The sequence below is a fragment of the Hyperolius riggenbachi genome, chromosome 3 (assembly GCF_040937935.1).
Source record: "Hyperolius riggenbachi isolate aHypRig1 chromosome 3, aHypRig1.pri, whole genome shotgun sequence".
NCBI classification, from domain to species: Eukaryota; Metazoa; Chordata; class Amphibia; order Anura; family Hyperoliidae; genus Hyperolius; species Hyperolius riggenbachi.
Genome location: NC_090648.1, coordinates 181,589,742 through 181,610,854, shown reverse-complemented (window position 1 = coordinate 181,610,854; position 21,113 = coordinate 181,589,742). Strand labels below are relative to the sequence as shown.

At 42.3% G+C, this 21,113-nt stretch overlaps 1 protein-coding gene across 3 annotated transcripts in view; it reads left to right on the top strand.

The window, feature by feature from the left end:
- TRPM7 (transient receptor potential cation channel subfamily M member 7) overlaps window positions 1-21,113 on the top strand; it is a 225,448-nt gene that overhangs the window by 72,428 nt on the left and 131,907 nt on the right. For all 3 annotated transcript variants that reach the window (XM_068275395.1, XM_068275393.1, XM_068275392.1), the window contains 4 exons: window positions 4,049-4,128; window positions 11,644-11,682; window positions 12,899-13,097; window positions 15,410-15,623. In XM_068275395.1, the coding sequence (XP_068131496.1) occupies window positions 4,049-4,128; window positions 11,644-11,682; window positions 12,899-13,097; window positions 15,410-15,623 (532 nt within the window). The remainder of the gene's footprint in view (window positions 1-4,048; window positions 4,129-11,643; window positions 11,683-12,898; window positions 13,098-15,409; window positions 15,624-21,113) is intronic.

The window sequence follows — 21,113 nt, the reverse complement described above, 5'->3', positions numbered from 1 at the left end:
TTCAATATAATCATAAATGTTTCTGCTGTAATTAATCTTATCTCGGTCAGCCTGGCTTTATTTGGTACATTACCAAGGAGAGGGAAGCTTATCTCTCCTATATTCCTGCTCCTCACTGATTGGCTGGGGCAGTTCAGTGTGACACGAGGCCCCTCTGCAGAAGCTGCTGAAATACAATCTATGCTGTGCTTACATGTGTTTGCAAAGCAAGCTAGATCTGACCGTGCAATTTCTAGGAGTCAGAAATAGGGAGAACATTTACATCAAGCTAGATCTGACTGCAGTTTCTAGGAGTCAGAAATAGGGAGAACATTTACATCAGGATTTGCTTCAGTCAGAGACCGTTAAGATGGAAAATGCCTACATCAATTATCTCTTCACTTACTATATAAAATTTAATTAAATCAAAATGTGGACAGCACAATACAGTGGAGGAAATAATTATTTGACCCCTCACTGATTTTGTAAGTTTGTCCAATGACAAAGAAATGAAAAGTCTCAGAACAGTATCATTTCAATGGTAGGTTTATTTTAACAGTGGCAGATAGCACATCAAAAAGAAAATCGAAAAAATAACCTTAAATAAAAGATAGCAACTGATTTGCATTTCATTGAGTGAAATAAGTTTTTGAACCCTCTAACAATAAAAGACTTAATACTTAGTGGAAAAACCCTTGTTTGCAAGCACAGAGATCAAACGTTTCTTGTAATTGATGACCAAGTTTGCACACATTTTAGGAGGAATGTTGGTCCACTCCTCTTTGCACATCATCTCTAAATCCCTAAGGTTTCGAGGCTGTCTCTGTGCAACTCAGAGCTTGAGATCCCTCCATAGGTTTTCTATTGGATTAAGGTCCGGAGACTGACTAGGCCACTCCATGACCTTAATGTGCTTCTTCTTGAGCCACTCCTTTGTTGCCTTTGCTGTATGTTTTGGGTCATTGTCGTGCTGGAACACCCATCCACGACCCATTTTCAGTTTCCTGGCAGAGGGAAGGAGAATGTCGTTCAGGATTTCACGATACATGGCTCCGTCCATTTTCCCGTTAATGCGATTAAGTTGTCCTGTGCCCTTAGCAGAAAAACTCCCCCAAAGCAAAATGTTTCCAGCCCCATGCTTGATGGTGGGGACGGTGTTTTGTGGGTCATAGGCTGCTTTTTTCTTCCTCCAAACACAGCGAGTTGAGTTAATGCCAAAGAGCTCTATTTTGGTCTCATCAGACCACAGCACCTTCTCCCAGTCACTCACAGAATCATTCAGGTGTTCATTGGCAAACTTCAGACGGGCCTGCACATGTGCCTTCTTGAGCAGGGGGACCTTGTGAGCCCTGCAGGATTTTAATCCATTGCGGTGTAATGTGTTTCCAATGGTTTTCTTGGTGACTGTGGTCCCTGCTAATTTGAGGTCATTCACTAACTCCTCCCGTGTAGTTCTAGGATGCTTTTTCACCTTTCTCAGAACCATTGACACCCCACGAGGTGAGATCTTGCGTGGAGCCCCAGAGCGAGGTCGATTGATAGTCATTTTGTGCTCCTTCCATTTTCGAACAATCGCACCAACAGTTGTCACCTTCTCTCCCAGCTTCTTGCTAATGGTTTTGTAGCCCATTCCAGCCTTGTGCAGGTCTACAATTTTGTCTCTGACATCCTTGGACAGCTCTTTGGTCTTTCCCATGTTGGAGAGTTTGGAGTCTGCTTGATTGATTGATTCTGTGGACAGGTGTCTTTTATACAGGTGACTAGTTAAGACAGGTGTCCTTAATGAGGGTGACTAATTGAGTAGAAGTGTCTAACCACTCTGTGGGAGCCAGAACTCTTAATGGTTGGTAGGGGTTCAAAAACTTATTTTACTCAATGAAATGCAAATCAGTTGCTATCTTTTATTTTAAGGTTATTTTTTCGATTTTCCTTTTGATGTGCTATCTGTCACTGTTAAAATAAACCTACCATTGAAATGATACTGTTCTGAGACTTCATTTCTTTGTCATTGGACAAACTTACAAAATCAGTGAGGGGTCAAATAATTATTTCCTCCACTGTACATGTTATGTAAGTAGAACAAGTGTGTGTGTGTGTGTGTGTGTGTGTGTGTGTGTGTATATATGTATATGTATATGTATGTATGTGTATATGTGTATATGTGTGTGTGTATGTATGTATGTATGTATATATGTATATATGTATATATGTATATATGTATATATATATATATATATGTATATATATATATATATATATATATGTATATATATATATATATATATATATATATATATATATATATATATATATATATATATATATATATATATATATATATATTAATATAATATAATATATAATATAATTTTTTTTTTTTCTTCTTCTCAACCCCCCCCCCCCCCCCCCCCCCGGATAGTATGGCTGTCCTGCTGCATTAAGTATTTATTCCATACTAGTCAAAAGGCCCACCCGTTAAACGGGCGCTAGGCCACGGTAGCTAGCCACCCTTCCCCACACAGATACTGTATGTTGGCCGTCCCCGCTGGTGTCCGACGTATATGTACACAGGAAGATGTTGCTAGGCTTGGCAGTTGAAAAAAGCTGTTATTTCCCACTATGGCCATCATTCATAAAGCATTCCCGCATGCGGAAAATGCTGAAAACAGCTGACCGAGCACTTAGCAAAATGTCTATTAATAAAAGCTGTTACCACATGAAAAGCTCAAATTACCGAGTAGAGCAATAAATTACCGCCTTGTGCGGTGATTATCTCAACACGTCACCATATGTCAATTCATAAAGATTAGAGCAGGCGGAATCAGGACGGAGAATACCACTCCCTTAGCAGAGGCAATAAACATGCAGATAACAGCTAAGTTAATGGAAACAGACCTCCCAGGCAGCAGCAGTGAGAGCAGAGCAAAAAAGGCTGTCCAAGAATACTCAGGCTGTGTTTTTAACTCCTTAGGTACCTGTTTTCAGATATATTTCACATCAGAAAGCCTGCAAGTGTAACATTTCTTGAAGTTCTTATAAGCTGTGGCAATTTAAATAGATAGTTTAGAAAGACTAATAGACAGAATCAGCACAGATTCAGGGCAACATCTAAAGGGATGGTGGGGCTGCCTCTTCTATTGTAATGCTGTCTCTGGAGGAGAAAATGTAACAACTTATGCAGCTTCTCCTGTTTCCGCCAGCCTAGTTCGGGAAAATACCACACTGCTATCGCAACTGTAAACATTTTTATGAATGAGCACACAGTCTAAAATACCGAATGCGGTATTTTCCCGCCTGGATTTTTTTTTACCGACCACACTTTTATGAATGATAGCCAATGCAATTAGATTCACAGACGGCAAACTGTCAGGTCTGGAAGCACGGACAGAGGGGTTTTACTATGTAGGATGACTGTGTAATGTAATGTATGCATCTAGTCAAAACCAATATAGCTTTTTTCTGTTTCATAAGGAATGCACGTTTTAAATGCTAGATGTTTTTTTGTAATGGGCAGGTTTAGTGTTATATTTCCTTTCAGTGTGCTTAAGGTTTTGCACACAAATACCATGTGGTTATACTGTGTAATTTTCATTATGTTAGGCACAGCACTTTTGGTGCGTCGATTGCTGTTTAATCACTCAGAGTGCTCCAGAGCTGTTAATTTTTGTTTAAGGATTTTAAGTATAGTTGCAAAGGGTCTATTTAAGAATTCTGAGTACCTATCCACTATTCTTTTAAATGTTTAACATTGTAATTATAGTTAACGCGAGATCAGTTCTTAAATGATAGAGGATTACCCAAATAGCCCTCCTCAAACTACTTCTTACACATTCATACCTATATCTGATACACGTAGTATTCGCCAGTATAGAAATTATGTGGAATGGTGGACAATTTTAATAATTACCAGATTGTGCTTGAAGGAGATAAATGCTGTTTTGGTGCAGTAAAATATTGGTTTCAGGTGGATTTTGTTTTTTGTTTGAGACTGTCTGATTAACTGCATTTGTATAATAATCTGAACCAGTACTTAAATTGTTAATGTTTTAATTTCCCTTTTCGGTTTTAGTCCCAGAAATCTTGGATAGAAAACACATTCAGCAAGAGAGAATGTATCTATATAATTCCAAGTTCAAAGGACCCACACAGGTAAGATTTGAACTGTTTGGTTTGCTGTCATGTGTGAACCAGTGTCTGTGCAAGTATGTTTAATTATAATGTACTGTTGGCTTACCATCTGATAGCAGATGAATTACTTTTTCCTGCTTTATTTCACTTCTTTGTGTTAGTAGGGGGTATGTTTGAAATTTGTGATTATAGAGCACATTCAGGTTGGATTATGGTTGGTCACTCTATAGAACCTATTATTATTATTATTATCATTCATTAAACCTGGGGGATGAAAGGTCAGTAAATTAGATGTTATGGGATTGCAGCCATGTATAGTATCCATGGTAAAAACAACCCCCCGCCCCATGTGGCACATCCTGGATTTATTTGTTTTTATCCGCTGTCTGTGTAACCCTAACTTTAGAAATGGCTCTTCAATTGTTTGATATTTATTTTAAGAAGTTTAGCTCTTCTATTGCTAGAGTATTTAGATTTCTTAACCACTTCGCATCCAGACCTTGTTTCCCACTTATGGACCAGAGCAGTTTTGACAGTTTATCTATGTCCTTATTTAATCAGAAATAACTTTATCCCTACTTAAGACACAGAAATGAAATATATATATATATATATATATATATATATATATATATATAGTTTTTCAAGACAAACTATGCTTTTGTTGTATGCCATTTTTTCCCTCGAACAATTTTGTTTTCTATGAATTTTAATGGGAAAACAAGTGAAAAAAATTGAAAAAACACGTCATTTCTCAGTTTTACCATTACCAGTCTGAAAATAAAAAGTGCTACTGTAGATAAAAAACACCATTTTTTTGTTTGGCTATTCTTACCGCTTATCACAAAACTTAGATTTTGTTCCTGTCACAATAGATGACATCACAGAGGATGTAGATATACTGTAGTGGTGGATAAAGTGGTTAATATAGCTTATTAATAATCTTTTGGAGCTGGAAAAACAGCTGTTTAAATAAACTAATTGATCCCTTGAGCCTCACAACCCACACAGTTTATTACTGCTGTTTATTGAAATGATTTTAGCTTATCAGAACTTTCTTGGAAACACCCAGCCAAATGAGAAAAGGAAAGGGACAAATTCACCAAAGCCAGCTGAATGAATCTTGTGGCAGATAATTTACAGGCCATCACCTGTAAGTCTGGTCCTCCAGTGGTGGCCAGGCAGAGTAAAATTAATCTGGATTTGCAGCCTGACAGGCAGAGGTTGAGTTTGGATAAGAGAGGTCAGCGGAGCATAGTCAGATGAGCTAGACAAGTAGCCAGATAGTCCATCACAGTGGTCTACCATGTAGAGTCAAGGCAAAGGAAGTCTGCAATAATGGTCAGGTCAAATGAAGTTAGACTATCCAAATCAAGCTAGCAGGCAAAGATCCTAGTCAGAAATGCACTAAATCCAAAGCGATTAACATGAACATGTTGGGAAACATAAGAGCTGGGAGACTTGACCATGCAAAATACCCATCCTGTACCTTTACAATGTATGCTAAGTATGTCAGAAAGCTTGATTTGCATGCATACGTACAAGCCTTATCCCCTACAAGCCTACCTACAAGCCTTCTCCTGTTTTTCCCATCTACCAGTAGAGAGATCCTACTATGCTAGCTTTGCTGCTTTCCTTACTGGCATGTGCTCAGCAGAAGAGCATGAATTTAAAGGGATACTGTAGGGGGGGTCGGGGGAAAATGAGTTGCACTTACCCGAGGCTTCTAACGGTCCCCCGCAGACATCCTGTGCTCGCGCAGCCACCGATGCTCCGGCCCCGCCTCCGGTTCACTTCTGGAATTTCAGACTTTAAAGTCTGAAAACCACTGTGCTTGTGTTGCCATGTCCTCAATCCTGCTGATGTCACCAGGAGCGTAGTGCGCAGACACAGACCATACTGGGCCTGCGCAGTATGCTCCTGGTGTCATCGAGGACACGTCAACGCAGGAGCAGTGATTTTCAGACTTTAAAGTCTGAAATTCCAGAAGTGAACTGGAGGCGGGGCCGGACCATCGGTGAGTGGCTGTTCGGGCACAGGATATCTGCGGGGGGACCATTAGAAGCCCCGGGTAAGTTCAACTCATTCCCCCCCACAGTGTCCCTTTAATGCCACTGCTTCAGCAGAGAACAGATGGTAAAAGACAGCCTTGGTGATAGCCTTTGCAGACTCAGGTGATAAGAGTGGAACAGCTCTCATGGGCCGTTTGAGATAAACTCTTCCCTCTTATCTGCTGTTAGAATGGATTTTATTAAAGGGGCACTATGACGAAAAACTGTAAAATTTAAAATACAGGGTAGGTTTATGTATATGCATACACCTTAATAAAATGGGGATGGTTGGTGATATTAACTTCCTGTTTGTGGCACATTAGTATATGTGAGGGGGGAAACTTTTCAAAATTGGTGGTGACCATGGCGTCCATTTTGAAGTCGGCCATTTTCAATCCAACTTTTGTTTTTTCAATAGGAGGGTCATGTGACACATCAAACTTATTGGGAATTTCACAAGAAAAACAATGGTGTGCTTGGTTTTAACGTAACTTTATTCTTTCATGAGTTATTTACAAGTTTCTGACCACTTATAAAATGCGTTCAGTGTGCTGCCCAATGTGTTGGATTGTCAATGCAACACTCTTCTTCCATTCTTCACACACTGATATCGACACCACAGGAGAAATGCTAGCACAGGCTTCCAGTATCCGTAGTTTCAGGTGCTGCACATCTTGTATCTTCACAACAAAGACAATTGCCTTCAGTTGACCCAAAAATAAGTCTAAGTGGGTCAGATCTGGAGACAACCGATCCACTTTCCAGGAAACTGTTCATCTAGGAATGCTCGGAACTGACACCCATAATGTGGTGGTGCACCATCTTGCTGGAAAAACTCGGGGACTGTGCCAGCTTCAGTGCACAAGAGGGAAACGCATCATCATGTAGCAATTTTGCATATCCAGTGGCCTTGATATTTCCATTGATGAAGAATGGCCCCACTATCTTTGTACCCTATATACTACACCGTCATCTGAAGGCAATTGTCTATGCTGTGAAGATACAAGATGTGCTGCACCAGAAACTACGGATACTGGAAGCCTGTGCTAGCATTTCTCCTGCGGTGTTGATATCCGTGTGTGAAGAGTGCGAGAAGAGGGTTGCATTGACAATGGGCAGCACATTGAACACATTTTATAAGTGGTCAGAAACTTGTAAATAACTCATGAAAGAATAAAGTTTACATTAAAACCAAGCACACCATTGTTTTTCTTGTGAAATTCACAATAAGTTTGATGTGTCACACATGACCCTCTTCCTATTGAAAAAACAAAAGTTGGATTCAAAATTGCTGACTTCAAAATGGCCGCCATGGTCACCACCCATCTTGAAAAGTTTTTTTTCCCCCCCCCCCTCACATATACTAACGCGCCACAAACAGTTAATATCACCAACCATGCCTATTTTATTAAGGTGTATCCATATAAATGGCCCACCCTGTATATGCAAACACAGACAAATAAGAAGTAAGTTTTTTCCAGAGTAAAATGCGCCCTTAATTAATTTTCTCCTATGGTGCTGTCACAGTAGGTAATAGAAATCTTACATAAGTGACAGGTTTTGGACTAGTCCATCTCTTCATAGGGGATTCTCAGCAAGGCTTTTATTCTTTATAAAGATATTCCCTAAAAAGGATTTAAACAATGATGCTGGCCAGCTTCCCTGCTCGCTAAAGTTTTTTGGCAGCTGGACGGAACAACTGCCATTCACGAAGTGCTTTTGAAAATAAATAAATCCCTGAGAATTCCCTCTATAGAGATGGACTAGTCCAAAACCTGTGGCTTCTGTCAGATTTCTATTACCTATTGTAAGTGACCGCAACATAGGAGAGAAGTAATGTATGGCTCATTTTACTCTGTAAAAATGGTACTTCTTATTTGTATATGTTTGCACAATTTTTTACATTTTACAATTTTTCTCCAAAATGCCCCTTTAAGTTTGTGGTAAGTGCACCCATTGTGTGCATGCCTGCTGATACAGTGCAGGTGAATGCACTGTAAACAGAACTAAAGTGCACAATGGTTATGGTAAAACTTGCCCAACAGAGCCCCATCAGCTAGGCACATTCTGGCTGTATTTAGAAGACCTATTGTTTATACGAAAAAATGGAGAAGTGCCCATATACACAAAGCCCAGTGCTAGATAGAAGTTGCACCACAGGTATTAGCAGAGCTGACTCTTGCATGTGATTGTTTTAATAATACATTAGCCCGTATGCAATTAACTTTTTATCCTGAGTTATCTCTTTGAGATAATTTTAATTTTCTCTTTAAAATAACTTTTATGCATCTTACAAATGAAAAGTACCTAAAAGTTGGTTAAAAAGTACTATCAAAATTATTCTTGTTAGCTGTTTTTTTTTTTTTTCCCCCAAGAAAAAGTTTATTGAATAAATAGGATAGAATTTACAGACATTGCCGGTGCAAGGCAACAAAAAAAATGGTATAGTTACATTAGTACTGAGTAACAAGGGCATATTTTAGGACAGGTCAGAAAGAATGAGAGTTGATCACACATATATAGTGAAGCTCTGAATAATATAAGTGGGAAAACAGAGGCATGTAGCATTGTGACTTGAGGTACAGACGACAGACCATATCGATATTAACCACTTAAGCTCTCAGTCATTTTCACTTTATGCATCCGAGCAATGTTCACCTCCCATTCATTAGCCTGTAACTTTATCACTACTTATCACAATGAACTGATCTATATCTTGTTTTTTCCGCCACCAATTAGGCTTTCTTTGGGGGGTACATTTTGCTAAGAGCTACCTTACTGTAAATGCATTTTAACACTAAGAATAAGAAAAAAAATGAAAAAATTCATTTGTCAGTTTTCGGCCATTATAGTTTTAAAATAATGCATGCCTCCATAATTAAATCCCCACGTATTGTATTTGCCCATTTGTCACGGATATTTCACCGTTTAAATTATGTCCCTATCACAATGTATCGCGACAATATTTTATTTGGAAATAAAAGAGCATTTCTTCCGTTTTGCATACATCACTATTTACAAGCTTATAAAAAAAGAGAGAAATATTTCATCTTTACATAGATATTTAAAAAGTTTAGACCCTTAGGTAAATATTTCTTTTTTTTTTTTTTTTAGAGTAATGTTTTTTGTTTTTTTTATTAAACATTTTATGTGGGCATTTTTGGGAGGGTGGGATATAAATAGTGTTTTATTTGGGGAAATATTTGTGTATTGTAATGTTTTTTTACTTTTACTTGTAGTTTTACTTTTTGGCCACAAGATGGCAATCTTGATTTTGTTTACATGACGTCACTCTAAGAGTACAATGTACGCTTAGAGGGACATAGCTTCAGAAAAAGCGTAGCTTCCGAGAGAAGCTGTCGCTTTTTCAGCGGGGGAGAGGAATCAGTGATCGGGCACCATAGCCCGATACATTGATTCCTGGGCTACCGAATCCGCGACCGGGAGTGCGCGTGCACGCGCGCGAACGACCGCGGGAGCGCGCCTGTCCTCGACGTTTTTATACGTCAAGGAGGACAAAGTGGTTAAGTAATTTTGTAAGCATACGGGTATTTTTGAAGTGGAGGTTGCGGGCAAAGAGAGTACGTATATACTCGGCTATGAGTCGACTTCGTGTATAAGTCGACCCATATATTTGACCACCTTAAGCTGGAATTTTTTGATAACTCAAATATAAGTCTACCCAGGAAAGTAGTAAAGTGTGTCATCATTGAGTTTTTATTTATGCAGTACATGGAGCAAGATACCTGGAGCAATTAACCCCCTCATGATCCCCATGCACCTTGTGCTACTGTTATTGTGCCAATATACATTAATTAACAGAAGCACAGTGTGGGGAAGAAACTTTGCCTGTGAGACCATGAGGGGTTAATTGCATAGTTCAGTATTTAGTGGGAGCCTTCACTACCTCTCTGCTCTCTGCTCTCACCGGCACGGTGCAGTAGCTGCTCTCCCCAGCCGTCCCAGCTGCAGATGAGTAAAAGTGCCCTGCTGTCTGTGGGCTCACCTGACAGCCTGCTTCCCGATCACTGCCAGTGTTCCTGGTTGCGGGATAACTTGTTCCTGGCTGCCTGATCGGCGCTCTCCGTGATCGCGGCTGGTGTCATTTCCTCTGATGTTGCTCATGACACAATTCCCGCTATTAGCATCCGCCTTCCTGCCCCGATCAGTGCTGCACTGCTGGACATCATGTGTAGCATCCTCTGCTCCTCCCTTTGCTGGAACTGTCAGCGGCGCAGCGCTAAGACCACCAGCAGTGCAACAATGATCGGGCGGCCAGGAGGATGCTAATAATGTCAAATGTGTAATCCGGAGCAACATCACAGGACATTACACCAGCGGTGATCAAGGGGCCAGAAGCAAGTGAACCCGCAACCAGCAACACCGGCAGTGATCGGGGAGAGCGGTGAACAGGCTGCCAGGAACAGATGAGTCCACAGACAGCAGGGCACTTTTACCCATCTGCAGCCGGCGGCTGGGGAGATCAGAGAATGGTGCGGCCGGGGAGAGCAATTGTGGTGGTCAGAACGGAGATCCTTTTATACCGGCTATAAGTCAGAAATTTAGGTATTGCCTGAAAATAAGTCGACCCCCTACTTTGCTTCAAAAAATCTGACCTAAATTTCTCGACTTATAGCCGAGTATATACGGTAATCTCTCGCAATCCAATGATCCCAAATTAGATTAAATTTAGAAGGCATTTTCCTGTCGAGGTATACTAATTTTTTGTACCGGAGTGTTTGGTTTACTTTTGAGGTCCAGCTTTGAAAGGTAGGAGATTCAAGAGAGAGCCATTTGATTGCAATCTCTTGGCAGGCTTGAAAAACAGTTTGAGAGACAATTTTAGATTTTTATCAAGAGCTTCATCAGTTATGAGTTATGATAAGGTGTAGGATGACAATGTGTGGCAATATCGTCTAGAAAGAAAACTCCGGAGAAAAAGTGAATTGCATTTGGTTCATATTTGGTTTTTTTAACTTACATTTTGACTTATAAATGTTGTTTTGACTACCGTATATACTGGATTATAAATCAAGTTTTCACACACAGTATTTTCATGTAGGTTTTACAGTAGAATGCTTTTATAGGGAACTCTAAGGGACCAGGTAAAGTAATTTACTATATCCAAATTGGTCATACATTTACAGACGCATTTGCTGGGACCTGAGGACAGAGATTACTTTATCCAGAGGTTTACTATATCAGAGTTTACTATAACAAGATTCTACTGTATTTTGGAGTTCAGATAACCAAATCTATGTAATATACGTATGTGCGTGTATCCGCATAATCTGATAGACTTTGCATCCATAAACCACTGAGTCATTTTTCCTCTTACTGGCTAAACATTAACTATTCTGCTGTAACCAGGATGTTGAACTTTCCAATACACCTCTACTAATTGTGCATAATTATAGCATGTATAAATTTAGTAGTAAATAGGAATATCTATATTGTTTTTAATATTTTCCTGTTCTTTGCACAGATGCCTTCCAGGATGCCAAATATGCCAGCAGCTGGTGAGGTATGTAGTGCAGTGTTATAGATTTGTATTTCTCTTACGATTCTGTGATGCCCATTATTATTATTATTAGATTTTCTATTGCTTCTCATATCTGTCCAAAGTTTGTCTATCGTTTCCATGGTGCAATTGTTGGATTTGTTTTTTATGTGAATACATTGAGGGTAGGGACACACTAGACAGAAATGCTAGCGTTGTGGAAAACGCAACGGAAGACACACATAGTGCAAGTCAATGGGCCGCATGGAAAAACGCATATGTTAGCGTTCTGCAATGTGCATTTTTTTAAAACGCAGAGCTTGCTGCATATTTTTCCAAAACACGTCTAAAATGCACATAATGAATGTCAATGGTGATGCAGAGGTATTGGTTTAGTGCGGTTTTTTATTGTGTTTGAAAAAAAAAAAGTTTGATGTATTTTAGCTTCCTGTTGACTTCCTAGTGATTAGCATAAACCACATATCAAAAATGCATTGAAAACGCATACTCAAATTATATATGCAGCAAACACATTAAAATGCACACAATAATGTAAGAAAAATGCATGTGCGGACCAAAAACGCAAAGGTACTAAAACCGCAGCCAAAACGCACAAACGCATATGCAGCAAAACACTAACTTTCAAGCACTGCCTAGTGTATTCCCAACCTGAAGCTGTATGGAGGATTAAAAAAAAGCTGAAGTGAGAGAGATCGATTATCGAAATCAGTCTGTCAATCTGCCCGCAAAATTGAGTGATGTATGGGCTCCATGATGTCATGCGCCTCTGGACACGGTCGTGTGCTGTAGGACGCTCGCAGCTGGGCCAGCACAGGCGCAGTGATGCCTGAACCAGGTGACCCAGCAGAGGGCATTTAGAGGCAGCAGAGGGGCAGAAAGGAGAACTGGGGGAGCAGTGTGCATCAGGACAGCTCACCATACATGCCTGCTCCCCCGTTTCTCATATTGATTTTAGCTGTGGTATCCTATTAAGAGACCCTCCACACCTTAGAAAACCTGCCAGAGAGACATCACAGCATATTAATTGTTAGAATGCCTTTGTTCCTCTTTAAGGAATGTTGAGTCTTTCTTGTAGGAAAGTCTTAGTCTAAAGAAGGTTCCTAAAGGTTACTATCCAAAGTGCCCCCTTTGAGCAGAAAGATGGTGGTGGACAGAGGGAGGAGGTGACAGTATTGTAAAGTCCTAGATTGTAACGCTATACCCTTTCTTCATCATGCAGATGCTGCTGCGGCCGTCTAGTCAGACAGCATGCCTGCTTCACCGCCAGTGTTGCTATGAAGTACTCCGATCTGAAACTAGGTGAAAATGTTACTGGAGAGGTGGAAGAATGGTCTGTGGAGAAACACACACAGGAGAGCCCAACAGATGCATATGGTGTTATCAATTTTCAAGGAGGATCACATTCCTACAGAGCAAAGGTATCAAGTGCAGATAACTTGGGATGAATAGGTTATAGGCCATTGAGATGCAAAAAATTTTGGACTGCGTGATATTATGCAAATTATATGCAGGCCTCATTTGGTCAGCCACAATCATCAACAGGTGCATTTAAATGGCCCATTTTCAGGTGCATATCTATGAAATAGCCGCCAGGAGACTTGGCACAGGATACAGCCAATATACGGCTTACTCTGCTCCTGCACAAGTCCCGGTGGCGTTAATTTCTATTCCCCATCCAGGCTGCCGTGGATGGTGGGAAATGATGTAATTTGGCTTCCTGCTATTGCTGGCGGCCGAATTAGTGTTTCAAAAGTAAGTTAAGCTCTGTCTTTTGACGGCGCCCAAATAACTCAGAGCGCAGTAATCAGAACAAATAGGCAGATAAAATGTGTGGGTTTTATGCACAGTAGCAGTGTTTATATTAAAACTATAGGGGATGAAATTGGAGAAAGTGTATTTTTTATTTTTTTCTTGGTTTTTTCCTTTAACATGCATAGAAAATAAATAAAGCAATTACTGAAAACAAATCTCAACCCCAAAAAGCCCAATGGGTGGTGAAAAAAACAAGATATAGATCATTTTAATTGTGATTAGTAGTGATTAAAGAGAACCAGAGATGTTGGGAAAAAGATATTTTATACATACCTGGGGCTTCCTCCAGCCCCATAAGCCTGGATCGCTCCCACACCGCCGTCCTCCGCTGCCTCTGTCCGCCGGTACTGGGTCCCGTACTTTCGGCCAGTCGACGCAATCGCAGTGCGTCACTGCCGGCGGACGCTGCCAATTGTACGCAAGAGCAGGGACTCCCTCCATATCCTTACGCATGCGCCTCCATACTACGCAGGCGCATGCGTAAGGATATGGAGGGAGTCCCTGCTCTTGCGTACAATTGCCCGCATCCGCCGGAAATGACAGGACCCGGTAGCGGCGATAGAGGCAGCGGAGGACGGCGGCGTGGGAGCGATTGAGGCTTATGGGGCTGGAGGAAGCCCCAGGTATGTATAAAAGCCTTTTAATTTTTTTAATTCTGTTAGTCTCTGGTTAGCTTTAAGCTATTGGCAAATGAAAGGGATGAGCATTGAAAGGGGGAAAACTGCCTTTGTCCGTTAGGGTAAAAACACCTTTGGGGTGAAGTGGTTAATGTCATAAAGGATGTGTGGCTAAATTTAAACATGTTGTACACTGGTAAGGACTTTACACAGTTTTTTAAAAGGTACTTGTATAAGGTTCTCCTGTTTAGTAATGATAGGTTTAACATAAAAGCTTGTTTGCATTATTCAATATTAGACAGATTGTATGTGGTCCGGTGTTGGTCATGTAGAGAATCCAAAAACATAACGTAATGTATTTCCTTGCAAGAGTTTTACGCTTTTTCTTCTTCAGGCAAGATGCAGAACTGGATTTGGATCAAAACCCTACAGGTTCTGATCCAATCTAGCCTCTGGTTCCTGAAGAAAAAACTTAAAACAAACGTGAGGTTTGCCACTGCCAGTTTGGAATTCTTAAAGGAATCATTGGGCAAATAAAAAAAAAAAAACTTTACTCACCTGGGGCTTTCTGCAGCCCCTTTCAGCCGACTGTCGCATGCCGACCTCTCTCCGTGTGGGGATGGCGGCGTAGAGCGGAGCAGTATTTTAGGCACACTCTGCTGCAAGGGGCTGGAGAAAGCCCCAGCTGAATAAAGCTTTTTTTTTTTTTTTTTTTTTTTTTTTTTTTGCCTGATAACTTCTTTAACTCGTGAGGGGGAAGTTTCTGGATCCTGAAGAAGCTTCCCATGACCCCCTCAGCCAGGCTGATCCAGTGATGAGACCCCCAAAGCATGGCGTTTCTACTCCTGCACACTAGCACAGACCCACTTGGGCTCCAGCAGGCAAAGCTGAGTCTAGCTGGGTCTGTGCTACTGCACAGGTGCAAGACACTTTGCGTAGTAGCACGGACCTGATTGGGCTCAACCTTTTCCACCGAAACCCGAATGGGTCCGTGCTACTGCACATGCGCAAGCTGTCAGTGAGCATTTTTTTTTCTTTGGTCTTAGAACTGGATTGGGCCGATAGAGGAAATTAAATATGAGGAACATTAATTTGTTATACCAAAATGTAGACTCATGTTACTATACTTCATGGACATGCTAGAAGGTGAAAGATTTACAGTTACGGGCAACCGAGGGATAAGGCCCATTGACCACTATTGTGCATTACTTAATTTGTTTTAATGTGTCCTTTTTAGTTTTGTATGTTGCTTGTTCATGCTTTAATTATGTGCGTAATTATTTGTTTATTTGTGTTTTTAGTATGTTAGGTTGTCCTATGACAGCAGACCAGAAACCATTTTGCAGCTCATGCTAAAAGAATGGCAAATGGAATTACCCAAACTTGTTATCTCGGTACATGGAGGAATGCAAAAATTTGAGCTTCATCCACGAATAAAGCAGCTGATTGGCAAAGGACTCATCAAAGCTGCAGTGACAACAGGAGCCTGGATTGTCACTGGAGGAGTTAATGCTGGTGAGGATGATTTAGGATTGTTGTAAGACCTCTTTCACACTACGCTGATAAGTTTTAACTGACTAGTTGTTCCCTAACAGTGCATTGTGAAAAAGATTTCAGTTAAACTGCATATATTGTTAACTGACCCATAGGAGAACATGGACATTTCCTTCACCTGGGTTGCACATCAGTTGTCCATTCGTTTATACATGACAGCAGTGTGAAGAGATCTTAATGCCACAACACAACTATTGGTTATCTGGATAATCTATGCATTGCTTTTGCCGGCTGAGGGGTCCAGCAGTTGTCACATTATCAAACTGTCTTACTACCATGTGCCCAGTTGAGCCCTTGCGACTGAGATTTCGCCATTCCCGAGCACTCCATCCAACCAATTTTGGCTTCAAATCAATCAAAATATTTTACTGGCGCCCATGTTGCAGCACAGATTCTTTTCCCATTCGATAAAATTATTGAATTAGAACGACTATCAGGCTAAAATATTGAGTAATGTATGGTCACCCTAAGATGAAAACATAGAGAAAATTATTACTGTAGTTCCATTACTTTGTAAACTTGATGTTTCAAACCTGTAATCTCCGAAGTGTTTTGACAACTCAGTTAGGCAAAGTTTACAGTGAAAATGTGCATGCTGTAATGCTCAAGCTTTAAAGGATACCCGAACTGAAATGGACATGAGATAGACATGTGTATGTACAGTGCCTAGCACACAAAACTATGCTGTGTTCCTTATTTCTTTCTCTGCCTGATAGTTAAATATCAGGTATGCAAGTGGCTGACTCAGTCCTGGCTCAGACAGGAAGTGACTACAGTGTGACCCTCACTGATAAGAAATTCCAACTATAAAACACTTTCCTAGCAGAAAATGGCTTCTGAGAGCAAGAAAGGTGAAAAATAGGAATTTCTCATCAGTGAATCTCACACTGTAGTCACTTCCTGTCTGAGCCAGGACTGAGTCAGCCACTTAAATACCTGATATTTAACTCTTTCAGGCAGAGAAAGAAAAAAAGGAGCACAGCATAATTATTTGTGTGCTCGGCACTGTACATACCCATGTCTATCTCATCATGTCACTTCTGGTATCTTTAATGCACATGTTGTCATGTGCCTTTTGTATGCATAGCAAAGTACTGGGTTCACATCATTGTGCTAAAATGTGTGACAGGCAAAAACTGACATAGGTAAGCATAAAAATTCCGGCACCAACCTGATTGTTATTATCAAGTGGTGTTAAATAGACCAGTTTTCTTGTTCTCTGGGGCACTAGATTTGCCTATCTGTCCTTTTGTCCGTGGAGTGTTTGGACCGATCATAATTTTCCTAACCTAGGTGATGTAAACTAATGGTATACCGATATACTTCTATGCTTTCCTCCTTTCTTGGCTCAATAGCAGATAAATGTGTGATAACTGATGGATGGTAATACTTTCTATCGCGCCAAGGTAAGCCAGTGGATAACCATGAATGAGCTGTCAGTTAGTGTTTTTGTCTTTTGCTGACTCACTTTTTTTTTCCTCTTTAACTCAAGCCTGTTTTTTATCCTGTTGTATCAGAATGGAGAATGTTGGGCTAAATATACTGTACTTAAAGGCCATATGGTTGCTTAGGAGAATGGGAGCCCTCCGTTTCCTCAGAAGCAGCAAACATGCCATTACAGTTTAACTCTTGAATGGTTGATTGAAGCAAAAAAAAGTGTGTGTTAAAAATGAAGTTAATATCTAGCTTAAGGGCAGCAAAGGTGAATAAAACTTGCCTTTCTCCCAAAGTCATTTCATCAGTGTAAAGATCACAATTCCATGTGTGTCACAGTACTGGAAACAGCCATTGCAAGGTTACCTTCTGTAGCGGCAACTGTAAGGTGAGGGGTAACCTAGCAAGTCTGTATATCAATGGGAAATCTTCACAGCAGGGAGTGAAAGTACTCTCATTAATGTGTACCTGACGGGGAAAAAAGTGCCCCATTTAGATGTTTACCTCAGTAGTGATCCCCCTCCACCTCACCGTTGCATTGTTGGGACCCGTCTGAATATTTTTGGCAAAGGCTCGTTGAAGAGTGTCCCAGTGCGCAGGACGCCTCACGCCTGCCCAGTAGCACGTAGACATCCAGGCTGTGCTTTTCCCAACAAGCTCAAGCAGCTCCCCTCTGAGGCGACCTGCTCCTTTGCAGTGCAACCGTGCACAGATGCAGGGGCGAGCCTGGGCGGGTGCTGCGGGTGCAAGGCACCCAGGCGCCTGCCTCAGAGGCGCTGCCCGGCGTCGCTCTCCCCCTGTGGCCGCCGCTCTACCTCTCTCCCTCCCTCTAGCAGCAGGTGCACTGGCGCCGTGTCAGACCTCGATCAGGCGGCGACCAGTAGTGCGGGCGCTAGGACCTAGCACGCCGCACTGATATGCGGAAGTGACATCACTTCCGCATATAGAGCGGGTGCGTCCGGCGCCCGCTCATACTGGTCGGGTCGCCCGCTGATCGAGGTCTGACGCTGCTGCAAGGTGAGGGGGGGGGGCGGCGGCGAGGGGAGGCGGACTGTCACTCACTAACTAACTAAAGGGGGTCCCTGTCACTCACTACATCTTCTGAGAACATATACCCCCTGGCTACATCTACTGCGCACATATACCCCCCTGGCTACATCTACTGGGCACATATACCCCCTGGCTGCATCTACTGGGCACATATACCCCCTGGCTACATCTACTGGGCACATATACCCCCTGGCTACATCTACTGGGCACATATACCCCCTGGCTACATCTACTGGGCACATATACCCCCTGGCTACATCTACTGGGCACATATACCCCCTGGCTACATCTACTGGCCACATATACCCCCTGGCTACATCTACTGGCCACATATACCTCCTGGCTACATCTACTGGGCACATATACCCCCTGGCTACATCTACTGGGCACATATACCCCCTGGCTACATCTACTGGCCACATATACCCCCTGGCTACATCTACTGGCCACATATACCTCCTGGCTACATCTACTGGCCACATATACCCCCTGGCTACATCTACTGGCCACATATACCCCCTGGCTACATCTACTGGCCACATATACCCCCTGGCTACATCTACTGGCCACATATAACCCCTGGCTACATCTACTGGCCACATATAACCCCTGGCTACATCTACTGGCCACATATAACCCCTGGCTACATCTACTGGCCACATATAACCCCTGGCTACATCTACTGGCCACATATAACCCCTGGCTACATCTACTGGCCACATATACCCCCTGGCTACATCTACTGGCCACATATACCCCCTGGCTACATCTACTGGCCACATATACCCCCTGGCTACATCTACTGGCCACATATACCCCCTGGCTACATCTACTGGCCACATATACCCCCTGGCTACATCTACTGGCCACATATAACCCCTGGCTACATCTACTGGCCACATATAACCCCTGGCTACATCTACTGGCCACATATAACCCCTGGCTACATCTACTGGCCACATATAACCCCTGGCTACATCTACTGGCCACATATAACCCCTGGCTACATCTACTGGCCACATATACCCCCTGGCTACATCTACTGGCCACATATACCCCCTGGCTACATCTACTGGGCACATATACCCCCTGGCTACATCTACTGGGCACATATACCCCCTGGCTACATCTACTGGGCACATATACCCCCTGGCTACATCTACTGGGCACATATACCCCCTGGCTACATCTACTGGGCACATATACCCCCTGGCTACATCTACTGGGCACATATACCCCCTGGCTACATCTACTGGGCACATAAACCCCCTGGCTACATCTACTGGGCACATAAACCCCCTGGCTACATCTACTGGGCACATAAACCCCCTGGCTACATCTACTGGGCACATAAACCCCCTGGCTACATCTACTGGGCACATATACCCCCTGGCTACATCTACTGGGCACATATACCCCCTGGCTACATCTACTGGGCACATATAACCCCTGGCTACATCTACTGGGCACATATAACCCCTGGCTACATCTACTGGGCACATATAACCCCTGGCTACATCTACTGGGCACATATAACCCCTGGCTACATATACTGGGGACATATACCCGGAGCAGTGCTTTTCAGCACTGCTAGCTTTGGGCGCAGCCAATGCCGCCATAGACTGTAATGGGAATCAGCCTATAGCGGCGCTCAGTGAGGAAGGTCGGCTCCGTCGGAAGACGGAGCCGAAGTTGCTTAAAAAACACAATAATTCGGCCTCCAGCAATTATTTCATTCCCCCACTATCCATGGCGGCCTGGAGGGGGAATAGTTATTAAAACGGCCCGGACTTGTGTAGAAGCAGGACCAGCCATATAACAGCTGGATCCTGCGCCCAAGTCTACCGGCGCCGATTTCAAATGTACGCCATATACCTCTGGCTACATATACTGGGCACATATATCCCTGGCTACATATACTGGGGACACTGGCTGTTTGTCATTATGTGCATTTACTGGTGAAAATCTGTCTCTTATTATGTGCATTTGCTGGTGAAAAGCGGCCTCTTATTATGTGCATTTGCTGGTGAAAAGCTGTCTCTTATGTGCATTTAGTGGTGAAAAGCGGCCTCTTATTATGTGCATTTACTGGTGAAAAGCGGTCTCTTATTATGTGCATTTACTGGTGAAAAGCGGTCTCTTAAGTGCATTTACTGGTGAAAAGCTGTTTCCTATTATGTGCATTTACTGGTGAAAAGCTGTTTCCTATTATGTGCATTTACTGGTGAAAAGCTGTTTCCTATTATGTGCATTTACTGGTGAAAAGCGGTCTCTTATGTGCATTTACTGGTGAAAAAAAGGTCTCTTATGTGCATTTACTGGTGAAAAGCTGTCTCTTATTATTTGCATTTACTGGGAAAAAGCTGTCTCTTATTATGTGCATCTACTGGGAAAAGCTGTCTCTTATTATGTGCATTTACTGGTGAAAAGCTGTCTCTTATTATGTGCATTTACTGGGAAAAAGCTGTCTCTCATTATGTGCATTTACTGGGAAAAAGCTGTCTCTCATTATGTGCATTTACTGGGAAAAAGCTGTCCATCATTACGTGCATTTACTGCTGAAATGCTGTCTCTTATGTGCATTTAGTGGGGAAATTTTGTCAGTAAAAATCTTTTGTCAGTAAATTTTTAGGTATTTGTCAGTAAAAAAATAACGTGAAAGGTTGGCAACACTGGCAGGCTGTGCGGCGCAACGGGAAAGATACAGGCAGCCCACCTCATGCTTGGGCTTGGCGGGGGGAGGAGCCGTCGACAACGAGCGAGAGTAGGGTGGCCGCAGGCAGCCATAAATACGCAGTGTGTGACTGCGTTGCACTCGCAGAGCCTCTCAGCCTGAGTCAGTCCAGAGACTAGCAGACTCGCAGGCAGCCAAAGCCCGCCAGGAGCAAGCCCATGGAAGAGGGGTAGGAATGGGGTATCACATGCATGCGTAAAGAGGTGGAAGGTGTCGGTGTGATTAGGCAGGAC